Below are 13,284 nucleotides of genomic sequence, written 5' to 3'. Positions count from 1 at the left end.
AGCTCTTTATACGCCGTGCCGCTAGCTATATCAACAAAGCCATCTAGTTGGCTACATCACTCTATTGGTTTGTTCATGAGCCACAGATCTGTTATTCACTGAGGTTATGTGGCATTTGAAAACAGAGGAAAGAGGACACTGAAAACAGAAATCGCTGCAATTTCACTGAAAATTAGACTGTGGAAGCCTTCATGATCATCAGATCGCTCACCCCGATAGTGCAGTTCAATCATATGCCTCGATGGCTCAACGTAAGGCAATACTGTAAAGACTAAAGAGCGCTTACACTACCTTGTCATGCTATTAAAATAAGTTCTTAAACAAACACTCATTTAATCAATGAATCATTTAAGTCAATCATTTGCTGGTTTCAGGTTCTCAAGTGTCTGGACTGGCTGCTTTTTTCTATTTTTAAATTATTATTTTATGTAAATTAAATACCAGTTTTGGTAGAATGTAAGCTATCTGAAGACGTCATTCTGCATTTTTCAGTGCCTTCTGACATTTAATTGGCAAAACAATTAATTATTTGAGATGGCAATCAATAGTTTATTTACTTATGAAAATAGGCACACTGTAAACACTGTGAACTGGGGTATCTGCAGTATTTGCCTCTGAACTGTTGCATTCACAGATGTTGTAAAGCAATGTGAGCTATGTAACCAGGTATCTGGTGGACTGGCTCTCATTCCACAGTATTTGTGATTAAATGACACAGCAGCAAAAACCAGCCAATGGGAGAGGGCCTGTTCAATAACTCACGCTTCATCTGCAATCCAGCCTCACAAAGATTTAGTTTTTCTTTGCTCAACTTCTACTTACGTGGACACACAGGACATTACTCCAGTCATGCTTGTATGCAGCATCATCCAGAGAGCGCATCTGTACATTACAAATTCCACTGCATGTATAGCATGGGTGCTCATTAGATACAAGGCAGTGCATCCTCATTATATAAATGTGCTTCAATAAAAAGAAAAAGCTCTGTAATTATTTATCATATGAATGCAAGCATCATATTTATATCACCTAAGTGTTATATAAAAGAGATAAATGTTTGCTAATTAATATGGTGGTTATGGTAGGGCATGTGGTGAACATTAATACATGCACAACCTCTTGCAACATAAGCCTCTATGTGTTTGGATAAGGTACTTGGGAGAGGAGAAGGTTACTCAAACAAATGATAAGAAAACAAAGCATTAAAATGGGGAGGGAGCACAAACCCCTGAGACAGTGGAAGATTACCTACAGTAGCTACACAAAAATAATGAGCTGCAGAGAATCAGCAGGAGCACCGAGAGACACAAAAAAAGCAGTAAATCCCATTAGAGAAAACCTACAATCCTAAAACAACTAAACAATTATATCCCTGGGAATGTGAGTTATAGAAGGGGGATTTAAAAAAAAAAAAAATCAACATGCAATTAAGTAAGCAAGAAAATAAAAGGAGGAGAAATACGTCACACTTATTTCAGCGGTGTGGCTTTTTTGAGATGTAGAGGTCACATGAAGGGCGGTGGGGGGGCAAGACGACAGCATTCTGTAAGCCAGTCCCCTTACAAGCACCACAGGGACCGTGCCAACCTGACAGCAAGAGTTAGGCTCAGCCCTGCCTCACTTTCACAATAATGCCAAGCAAAACCACCAAGTGTCAGCCACAGACACTGATGTTATATTCAAACAAGCTCCTGAGAAGACATTCTTTTATGTTCAGCTTATTTTTAGCTCACCAAATGCGCTGTTTTCATACAGTTAAGGAGGAGCCTTTCAGTCAGTCAGGTCACCTTGACAAAAAACAGAAACTGAATTATGATGTTTTTTTCCTCCACAAAGCTACGCCCCACTTTGCATTTCAAATTCCGTCTGCAGATAGCGAGATCATAGAAAGCTTCGGTCCTTGACCCGTGGACAAACGCACGCTCAAAAATCCCTGAGCATGCACAGTGTATACTGATGGTAATTGAAAGACATCATATTCTCATTAAACCTCAAAAATGCATTTGAATTGATCTCATGCGATAGTTCTCTGTCGCTGTCATGTGTGATTTGATATACGACAGTGACATTTCACTGAGACGCTAGATTTGCAGCATGTATGAGGAGGTGATATTTATAACACTGGACAAGCGAGAGCTGTCCATACATGTCGTAATCTGCTCGAGGCGAGTTACAAACAACTACTACTTGGCAATCTGCCCAACACTGCTTTATTAATAGACAAAGGGCAACCTGGATCGTTTGTTTTAGTTTTGACAGTTGCAGAGAAATTGCTTCGGGTTTGATTTTAGGAGAACTAATCCTTGGGGAGTTAATGAAAGTGTCATGATAATGAAAGCTTCAGAACCACAATTTGAAATCAATAGGAGGCATAGTGTTACAACATGCTAAAGTACACGTACAATAACTGCACAGGGGTCGTTTTGCTTTGGAAACTTGACTTTTGATGATAAGGGACCTCTGTGGTAGGGGACTGGACAGTGGTCAAACCCTTTGGTCACGAGAGCGCTGTAACAGTAGAGAAGCTTATTGACCAGGTCTAATATGAGTGCAAATCAATACAGAAGGTACATGGTCCACACAAGTGACCCCAGCAATGCTGAAAAGGCAGTTGTGTGAAGTAAATCCTGTCATAAATCACAACGGGGTGACAGCACTGCATGTCCCTGGTTGTCACTGTGTGTGTGTATATTACTGTTTGATACAACTTGAGTTTTAATTTTGCAGAATTGGCCATTTTTTAATCCTTACATATCACCAAGATTTGGGATCAGAACAGCACAATCACAATGAAGTCAGGCAGGGTGGCGCTCAGATGATCACACAGGTTATAAACAAGCCACCAGTTTGGCCAGACTGTCTCAATGAATCGTAGCTAAAACTGAAACAGAGTGCATCTGGAATGTTGTAAATAATGCTGCAAAACACAGGAAAACTGCATAACAACTCAATTAGTCACTACAAAGCTGCCTCCATAGCTTTAAATTACTACCAACGGCTCCAATTTGTTCAGCATCTCATGTAGGTCGAGAATTGGGCTGTCCCCTGGCAGCTTTTACAAATCAGAGCTTCGCAGAAGGGATCGAAGCTGTCGATGTCATCACCCTACATAGCTTCATCACTCTTGATCAGTTTCCCATGGTACGATGTGACCAAGGAAACTCACCTATGTTAGTCTGCTGATGCGTTTTGTCTTCACCATCGGCTGTAAAAGCAAGTCCAAAATGCAAGCGTCCTCATTTCCATCCACAACTTAAATACTGTTATTCAAAGCCTGGCATTTCTCAGCGACTTCTACCTAAAATCACACACATGTACGTGCACTGCAGTATCCATCGTCGGGTTTGATGTGAAGTCTGACGGTAATTTTTTATTTATTTTCATGCATACTTTCATTAAATGCCTTCTAATTAGCTCTTCAAAACATTATGACAAGCAATCCCAGAGCAGCAAACACTATCTAATTTGCCTGGTGAAAACACTGTCACTGGTCCACAGGCAGTCAGAGTAGAGCCAACCATCAACTAGTGCAGTAGGTACGCCCTCTGAGAGTATATGTACAAATTTTAATTTAACTAATTTATTCTCCCCAGCCCACATGACACTGTGCATTTATGATGAACCACTCAAGCATTGCCTGTCATCTGTTGGTAATAATGAGTACACTGGTACTTGGTAATAATGAACACACTACACACACAAACCTATAGCTTGCTTTCTATCATTTTCGTTCGCAGACTATGTCGTCTCAACATTGATTCTTTCATCCTGTATCAAACTGAAATAAATGTTTAAAGTAACTATGGGAAGACTTGGACGAGAAACACACTGTGTTCCGGACAGTACATCTTTAGTATTCATCCCCAACAGCAGTCTTTGCTGTTAACCTTTCTGCAGGTCATCAAGATTCCTTGTCCTCTAATAACACTGCTTTTTAGTGAACAAAAATATAACATGGCTCCCTGAATTGTGATGACTCACTGTAGAAAGAAGAAAAAGCCGTACGCCTCAAAAGATTTACGTTTTACTTTTTCTATTTGTGCATTTTTATTTGTGATCTAGTAAAACCTAACTAACCTTCAAGTCATATCACACATGCAAACACAGACACACACACAGGAGTATCACTTCAGGCGAGACAGGAGTTGGCAAATGCATGGGACAGGGAACATGAGGAGTAAAAGCTGGAGTTAAATGTACACTAAATTATTGAAGAGAAGCAACATGGCAGCACAACTCTAATCATCCTAAAGCCAGATCCCATTTGGGGCTTGTCAAGGCTAAAGGACTTAAGCAGGACACACTGTCAGGATATTGGACGGAGGGAAGCAGCAGCTACATTGTTGTGGTACTGATGCAGCAAAATTTGTTTTCCATTTCTGAGAACCGATAGAACAGAGGGAGCTGAGTGCTTTCGGAGGGGCTGAAAGATGAAACCTGGTACACAAAGGGTCTTTTATTAAGAGTGCTTCACTACAGCGAACAGGTATACAAACATTCACAGGCACAGACGCACACATCCTTTGTTCCAGTAAGGGTGTAAAGTTGATGGGCACTGAGCTGACATGACAGCCACACCTCTGCAACTCTGTGGCGACTTCACCGCGGACTCTTCTTTTAACCATTTTTTTTAATACCATCTGGCAGATACAAGCTGACTCCTCCAACCACCAGCGGCTCTTTGAACACACACACACACACACACACACACACTTAAACTCTTTCGTCAGATGCAATAAGTTGACTTCATTTCAACCTAATCGTTCTTCTTTCTTTTCGCTGATCTTTGTTCCGCCGTGTGTGAAAAGTAAAATGAGGTCAAGTGGGATGAGATACTAATCCCTCTTGATTTTGTGTGATAACGGTCCTCTTTCCCAGTCTTTCATCCCCCATATATGCTGCTGCTAGCTAACCCGCTAAGCACCGACACCATAATGAATTTTCCTATCACAACGCGTAATGTGGCTTGCTTGGTAAAAGAAGACGCATGCATGTATTGATCACACATGTGGATGCTTAAGTCAGTCACACATACGACATACTGCAAAACACACACAGAGGCGGCAGCAGTGGCGGCTTAACTTCTTTGATGAGACTGTTGCTGTCTCAGTTGGCCTCATCATTGCTGTGCCAAACTCCGGCACATTGCATAACTGAACACAGACACACAACCCGAGGCCTGGTCTGCACTATGGAGAGCCATCTACAAGACTTAGCTTGCAACTGGCAAACCCAGTGAGGACAGAGCAAAAAAAAAAAAAAAAAAAGCAGGGGAAAGAATATGCAACAAAACAGAAGAATAATGCAAAAACAAATGACATGTGAAGCCTCTGTAAACTTTAAGCAACAAACTGGTAAGATAGCTTGGCGCAAGCAATTTTTCACCATTCACTATCCCCGTGTCTCTAAAGTTACTGAAGACATGCAAAATGAAGACGCGAGAGTCACTGTAATCACACTTTACTGTCTAATTCCATTGTCATCATCGCCGACAAATAAATTATATACAGTCAGCGAGCTGCAAATCCCATTAAGATTTGATCACATGGAGAAACATGCACAAGCACACACACTGTAAAGCTCTCTTGTGACGGTAACCTACAACTGAACACGTTCATTTGTATGCCAATGAAATTCCAACATCTACTGGTGGGCAACAGTTTCTATTCAGCACTTAAAACGAGTCCGGTCAGAGAAGTCGTGGCTCAGTAAGGTCCTCCTGTGACTGCAGACAAACCTCGGAGGCTACAGAGTGAATCAGAAGGAAGACTGATGATGAAGATATGTCATAGTCAATCTGCGCCACGACCGACAGGGCCACTGCCAGTCAGAGGAAAGCCTGTGTGTGTGTGTGTGTGTGTGTGTGTATACTGAGTTGTCTCTGCAAACATGTGTGAACCACTGTCCGCCTGCATGTGCAAACGTTTGCCCTTCCGCGTAAGTCAGTACACATACAGTATTTGCGTGTGCACATTCACTAACATTTGTCTTCCACCATCACAAGCTTGTGTGTGTGCATGTGTAGAGGCACGGACGCGTGTGTTGGTTCTGTCATCTCCAAATGTCTATCCTGAAATAATAACACTGTGCGAGTGTGTTTGTGTGAGGGTGTGCGTATGTGAGTGTGTTCCCCCCATTTGTATGTGTGAGTCCTATGATGTCCTGCGCCTGCCGATGAGATAATCTGGCAGAGCATGGAGTGACAATTTGATCTATTGCCGGCTCACTGGGAGTCTCTGAGTTATAGTGCTGCCATCTCTCCTGGCCACCACCGGTAAAGAGCCGTCTCTCCACAGAGGTGAGCCGCCACATTGCTACACGCTCAGCTGCAGACTACCCAGCAAACAAATGCACACACACAAGTACATAACAAGTAGAAATGAGCTTAGCTTAATGGTGGTATGCTGCTGAAATCATCCAATAAGGCCCCAACACCATGTTTTATGTCACAGGGTGACAGAATCTCCCAACACACAAGGGAAAAACTTCCCACTCACATTGTGACAAGTTTTGGGGTTTTCTAAGTGTGATGTGCTAATACCAATTTTTTACGATTCCCATCCCAAAATCAACTTTTCTTTAATGCAAAATTTTACTTTCATAATAGAAGAAATTTTTAAACTTCACAATTTCCTCTAAAAATAAAGCAACTGGAAAGAGCTACAAAAAAACTATTAACTGTAAATGAGCTGTACACCCAAGTTTATCTGACATATTTTACTTAACCAAATAATAAATACAAATGACATAACTGACATAACAAATGTCAGTTAATGTAATTTCATTTTTAATTTTATTTGCTTGATTAATCTTTAACCCATCCCACACACACACGTGCAACATGCAGTGAAACACACAGGAACAGTGGGCTGCCACTTGCAGGCGCCCATGGAGCAAATTGGGGGTTAAGTGCCTTGCTCAAGGGCAGTTAATGGAGGTGGGGGGCATTATTAATCACTTGACCACACCCACATTTTTCCTGCTAGGGAGGGAACCGAACCAGGGAAGAAGCCATTTCTCCAACTTCTAGGCCACAGCTGCCCCCAAATACATTACCAGGAGTGGGGTTCAAAGCCACGTGGACATATGCCCATCGGATGTTAAGGCCAACGCCTTAACCACTCGGCCATCCTGGTGTTACTTATGTCATTTAACAGTATGCTTTTAAATCAGCAGGATGGAGGCAATTTATCAGATTTCTGAAGCCCCTATTCTCCACTATGGAGAACAGCTGATCATCCAGGGTCATGAATTCCACGTTTGTTGTTCCCTCACAGTTTACTTTGGCCTTACATGTATTATGAACTGCCAGCTTTCACACTAAAGACATGTTAGCATGCAGCTGTGACGTTATGTCCTGCACCCCTGTGCGTATGACGTGTGCCACATGTGTAAAATGGACCGGTGTGGAATTGGAGATATGGCAGAAAGACCGGCCCGTCTCCCGTCCAGCTCGAGCACGTCGCAAACTAGCCGATTCCGGTCCCTGGCCAGTCGATCGGTGCCTCTCTACTTTCAGTACTATCACTAATACTACTCAATACTATACTGTAAGATACATCACTGTGGTGTGAGGAATAAATATCTTCGTTAACAATATGTTTTGGGTTTCTTTTTGCAATAAATGAAATACAGTTCAACATTTGCAACGTTTCCTGCATTCTTGATTTAGCACAAAGTAAATGAGAGATCTTCAGTGTTTCTAACGCTCAGTTCTACAGACAGTGTAATCTAATGTAATCTTTTCATCTCAATTAGCTGAGCTCTGGTGAAGTTTCACGACATCATTACATTACGTGGCTGATACACAGATTCAGCTCATAATGTTGAATTAGCCCCAACTTTGTCTCAACACCCCAAATCCCTAGAGCATTGTTCATTCAGCATTTTAAAACGCAGCAGTTCTGCTTATTTTGGAATTTACGCTGCTAATCCAATGGAGAGCTAATACGCCTGAACTGCTTGCACAGTGAAACATGTTTTCTAAATGCTCACAATTTCTTTTCGCTGCTACGATATTTTGCAGAAAACAATTCATGGCAGTGTGTGTGTGTGTGTGTGTGTGTGTGTGTGCATGCACTTGGGCATATCTGTCTCAGTGCATTACCACACACAGATCAATAAGGATTCTATTCTTGGCCATTAGATCTTGAACCAGGGGATAGCCTGCCTCCCTGACTCTTTCCTATCTTTTCTGCCCTCGCTCGTCTATCGTTCTGTCCTCTCCGCTGCCTTCTCCCACCAACTTCGGTCTCTACACCCTTCTTTTCTTCCTTCAGATAACACCAAAGGGACACTGACATCTTCCCAGCTGGACAGTGGGAGCAGCAGCAGAGTCAGTGGCGAGCATCAAACACGGGACAGTTTTGGGAGGAATCACAGAAGTGATTGGCTTTATGGCTGAAGGGATCAGTCGTCTCCTCTGAGGATTCACGCACGCACACAGACATGTACACACATGCACACATTCTGTCTCTGCTGTAATTCTCAGTCCTCTGCCACGCTGCCAGGCTGAGGCCCTTGATCTGCCACTTCCTGTAATCCTCCATGGGAGCGAGGTGCAGCCAAACATCCTGGCAGGCCAGTCAGGCAAACAAACACACATGCACACAAACATGCATAGACACAGATAGCTGTGTGCTGCCACTAACTGCAAAAATAATGACCTCCGGGTCGTATGTGTGTATCAGTGCACAAGTCCCACGACGTCACAAAACATGCCACCTGCTGGAGCTCATCAAACAACCCATGAGCTGCAGCACAGCAACACAAAAAATATGAATCACAAAATCTCCATTATGGCCCCATCATTTGTACCACGCTGGTATCATCGTCATCAGATAAGGCGACCGGGCTGACTAAACAGCAAATGACACAGGAAGAGAACCAGAACCAAAGAATAGAAGGATGACTCCCAATTCACCTTCCCCTGACTCAGATAAGACTCTATCTGATGCACATCGCTCAAACACAAGAGAGATTCCTCTGTTCATTCAGCTTCAAAGTGACCAGTTTCAGCCAGTACAGAACAATCTGGGAAGATCGTTTCACCCAAACCTGCGATACATATTATTTTCATTTTGATCTCTGAGCTGATTTGTTAGAGGCTGCTTTTAAACCACTGGTGCAGCTTTTCCCTCGTACTGAGTTTACCCAGTCTGGAGCTCACAAGAGTAATGTACCAGCCAGCAAGACATAAGCCCCATTAAGCTTATTCACCAGTTCCTCCATCGGCCCTAGGCTGACATAGGACTTCTACCAGAGGAAGGATTTCACCTCCCATCTTCTAATACACATGTACCACTGACAGAATCTGCTTTGCTTTGGATGAAGAGATTCATTACTCCTGCCAAATTTGTACATCCCTCACTTTTAAGAAGAACAGAAAACACACTAGTGGTAAATGAACTGAACGCTGTTGTCTTTTTATTAGCCTGGTAAACGTGGCTCTGTAGACTCTGCCTGAGATGCTCCATTTTTATCCTCACCTTTCCAGCGCAGGTGAACGAGACTGAGACACAGCCACGTCTGCCAGCAGGTGGGAACCAGGGACAGCCAGGCGGACAGCCCTTCATCACACTGTAATGAGCTGGCAAAGGTTGTCGGACAGGCAGAAGAACACATGGAGGACCTGTAAAAGCAGCCTGACACAGGCAAGCTCGCGGGCGTTCTCTGAAGCTATATGACTCCCCGTGGTGCCATTTCATCACAAGCTGTTGTTGTCCCAGTTTGTGTAAACGTCCCGATATTGCAAAGAAGCCGACACAAGCTACCTCAACCGCTTACTTCTCGAGGTGAACTGCAGCACATATTTCAATATGTGGCTAAAAGTGGACTTTTCATTGACATTTCTTGCGAATTAAAATGTGTGAACATGTGTGCAACAGTAAGGCAGTGTCAGTAAAAGCAGCTGAAATGTGACATTCAAAGGATGTTGAGTTGTTCTTGGTTTAAGCAGTTTCTTACCATGTGACAACATTTGAAACTTGGACTTAAAGGTAAAGACAAATCAAATATTTGAATCTGTATGAGTTCACAGCACATACATAGCTCAACGTGACGGCATGCTCTACAATTACCCAGAAACCCCCACTAGTGTACATCAGCACCTGACTATGGCAGCTCAGGAAAATGTTCACTTACCTGCTGCTTCTCAGGGATGCAGGGACTCAGAGGAGCTGGGACTGGCGACGGTAACCTACAATAGCTCAACTGAAAGGATACAATCTGAGAGCCCCACTCTGGGTGCCGATGGCCAGTATCTTCTGCACCGGGTCGAAAGCCATGGAGGACGGCTGATAGGGAAAGCCATGGCGGACAGTCTGAGAGATATGTAGAAAGATGACAAAACAGAATGCATTAGACAGGATATCAATTTCAATTTCACAGCAGGGGTGTTGTTTTGTCAAAGGATGTCACACATACAATTTTGGTAAACAAATGGTCCCAGATGGATGTTGAAAGTGTTATGAAACAGAAATGTAAAGCCTGAAATTGCAGAGACAAGAGAAAATGAAAGACACTCTTTCTATGCACGGATACCCTGTTTTTGGTTGATATTTGGCTTCGCTTTTTAGGATCCTTTTATAATCACGGGCCTATTTTGAGATTTCCTCTCTCTCTCTCTCTCGTTTCTGTATCTCGTTTCCCTACTCTCTCACTGCCTCCCACATGAGGTCGTGATTACACTGAAGTCTGGAAATAAAAAAAGAAAAGAAAAAAAACACAGAAAACACACCCATAAGGAGTATCTGATCATGATCTGTTGCAGGGCCTTCTATTGGAGTGCATTATGTTGTTGGGTGTTTCTGTGTATTTGTGTGTGTGACTGTAGCTTTATGGCATCAGTCAGCCGGTGGTGGGCTGTTGGATTTGTTTGCTTAGCGGCAGAAGGCTAAAGCACGTTACATAAGAAGCACTCAGTGCAGCAGAGACACCTGCCTTTCGCACAGAGGAACATTACAGAGAGTTTCAGTCCGCACAGACAGGGAAGGTGCAGGAAGGAGGATGGAGTCTTGTTCAAAGAGACTTCAATCAGATGCCTGGCTGCTGATAGACATATTTGGGCTATGATGTCAATCAAACCTGCAATTTCAGAGCTAGTCTCTGTAGCTGCTAAACCACAATATCATCCCCGAAGCCCTGAAGTGTGTTGACTCGACATGAGATTATGTTATCTAGTTTTCTAGTTATAACCTCAGGCGCTCTAACTTATTACTTCAGAAAACAGTTTTTAAAAGTTAATCTGCCCTAGCCTTGGACTTGTGCACCTAATATTGGTGTTTGGTTGGTGGTTGGAGTCTCTAAATCTGAGGAAAACAATCATATGACCTTTCCATGATGGTTGCTTCCAGAGACACACTGAGAGTTGGCCAATAAGATGAAGCCAATCCAAGGCAACAGACTGTGGTAGCAAGCAGATATAAAGGTTTCTGCACCATGTCCCATAAGAAACACAACAGTACATTTCAGAGAGCTTTTACAACCTGAAAATACCTGATAGAAATATAGCAGGTTATCCACAAACAAGCCTGTGCAGGTTAAAGGAGGGGGGGGGGGTAAACATGTGGAGAGATCAATAGCAAGCACACAGTGCTGTCTATAAAAAACACACACTAAACCAATAGGACACACTTGAGGAAATCCAAATGTAACATGATGGAAGGCTAAAATATAACATGCATGGCACATATATTGCACGAGTGTTTATTAACCACATCCATTGTTGTGGCCAGTTCAGACAGAGAAGGGCAAGCCTTTTTTTTTTTTTTTTTCCAAACACACACGCAGGCGCCATCAGTCCCCAATGGATCAATCAATGATCTGAGGGTAAAGTAGTGTGTGTGTGTGTGTGTGTGTGTGTGTGTGTGTGTGTGTGTGTGTGTGTGTGTGTGTGTGTGAGGGAAGGAGAGAGGAGTGTGAGAAGTGTTGTCTGACAGAGGACAGAAAGGGATGGAGAGACAGTGAGTGGATAAAAACAAAGCCAAAGGGGAACACACACACACTCTCACACACATTAACCAGAAACTACCGTTTTGCTAATCCAAACCCAGCAGATTATGCAATAGGGGATCAGTGTGGCCCAGCCCCTCCATATGACAGTTCACGGCAAGCGCACATACAGAAAACGATGGCGATAATACCCCATATTACTATTTCCGAAATAACAAGTTGGTCTGAGAAATTTCCTCGCCAAATTACATCACAAACGCATGCAACTACATTGGAACTTACTAATGTTTGTTGTCGCCAGAGCGCACAGTCGCCATACAGTATGCGCATTGTAGTTAAGCATGTTACAGACCATGCACTGGACACAGATGGCTTTAACGATTCTCCTTCTTGAGGGGATTCTTGCCCAATGTTAAATAAACCTTCAACCAGCAGGTGCTCGTTATAGTTTAGAAGAAGGCTGTAGAGCAAAATGCCCATCGCCCATTGCTTAATTTATTGTGTGGAGCTCACTTGCACCTGCTGTATTCAGAGATGGGATAAGAGCAGTGCAAACTGTGACTGATAAGGAAAAAAAATTATAATAAAGGACTGAATGCGCAAAGGGGCTAGCGGTGATGAAAACAGCTGTATCATAAAATCACCAGGCTCGCCCACCTTGCAGAGCTGGAAATGCTCGGACTGGATGGTCTCCTGGATCAGATGGTTCTCCTGTGGCCCCACTTGGACAGACGGGGTGGAGGAGGACACCTCTTTCAAGCCGTCCAGCACCTTCCTGATGTTGAACTTCTTCATTTTCAGACTGCAGAGCACAGAATTGAGATCACCCGCAAAAGATAAAGGGGATGGCCACTTTCCCTCTCTCTCTTTCTCTCTCTCTCTCTCTCTCTCTCACACACACACACACACACGCTCTCTCTCTCTGTTCTGATTTCTCTGTGAATCTCACATTTTAGTTCTTCTATTTTAGCGCAGTCTCCATGCTGGAAGGCTCCGGCGCGCACCGCACAGGTCGCTTCTAGGCGTGTAAATACGGTTGAAGGGCTGCTGGGATGTTGGTGCGTCGGTGTAATTTGCTCGGAGTCCGTGCTGTGCCCCAATGCGTCTCGGCGGCTCCGCTCGCCTTCTCGGCTTCCCTCCCCTCCCCTCTCGGCTGTGCGCGCCACTCAGCCAAGGCGGAAACGCAGCGCAGTGGTGGTGGTGGTGGTGGTGGTGCTGTGGCTGCTGCTGACGCTCTTGCGCATGTCTGACAGAGCAGAGGCTTCAACACAAATCCCGCCACCTTGCCAGTCCTCCTTCCCTCTCTCTCTCTCTCTCTCCCCGCTCCTTTCA

The 13,284-nt window shown here is 43.7% G+C and overlaps 1 protein-coding gene across 3 annotated transcripts in view; it reads right to left on the bottom strand.

Moving 5' to 3' along the window:
• The window catches only part of stxbp5a (syntaxin binding protein 5a (tomosyn)), an 87,886-nt gene extending 74,602 nt beyond the window's left edge, over window positions 1-13,284 (bottom strand). For all 3 annotated transcript variants that reach the window (XM_046372637.1, XM_046372638.1, XM_046372639.1), the window contains exons 1-3: window positions 12,902-13,284; window positions 12,610-12,754; window positions 10,225-10,322 (exon numbers count right to left, since the gene is read on the bottom strand). In XM_046372637.1, coding sequence (XP_046228593.1) covers window positions 10,225-10,322; window positions 12,610-12,747 — 236 coding nt within the window. In that variant the 5' untranslated portion in view covers window positions 12,748-12,754; window positions 12,902-13,284. The remainder of the gene's footprint in view (window positions 1-10,224; window positions 10,323-12,609; window positions 12,755-12,901) is intronic.

The sequence above is a fragment of the Scatophagus argus genome, chromosome 19 (genome assembly GCF_020382885.2).
Source record: "Scatophagus argus isolate fScaArg1 chromosome 19, fScaArg1.pri, whole genome shotgun sequence".
NCBI lineage: Eukaryota > Metazoa > Chordata > Actinopteri > Scatophagidae > Scatophagus > Scatophagus argus.
Note: the sequence above shows the minus strand (reverse complement) of the source record. Positions and strands in the feature narration are given on the sequence as shown.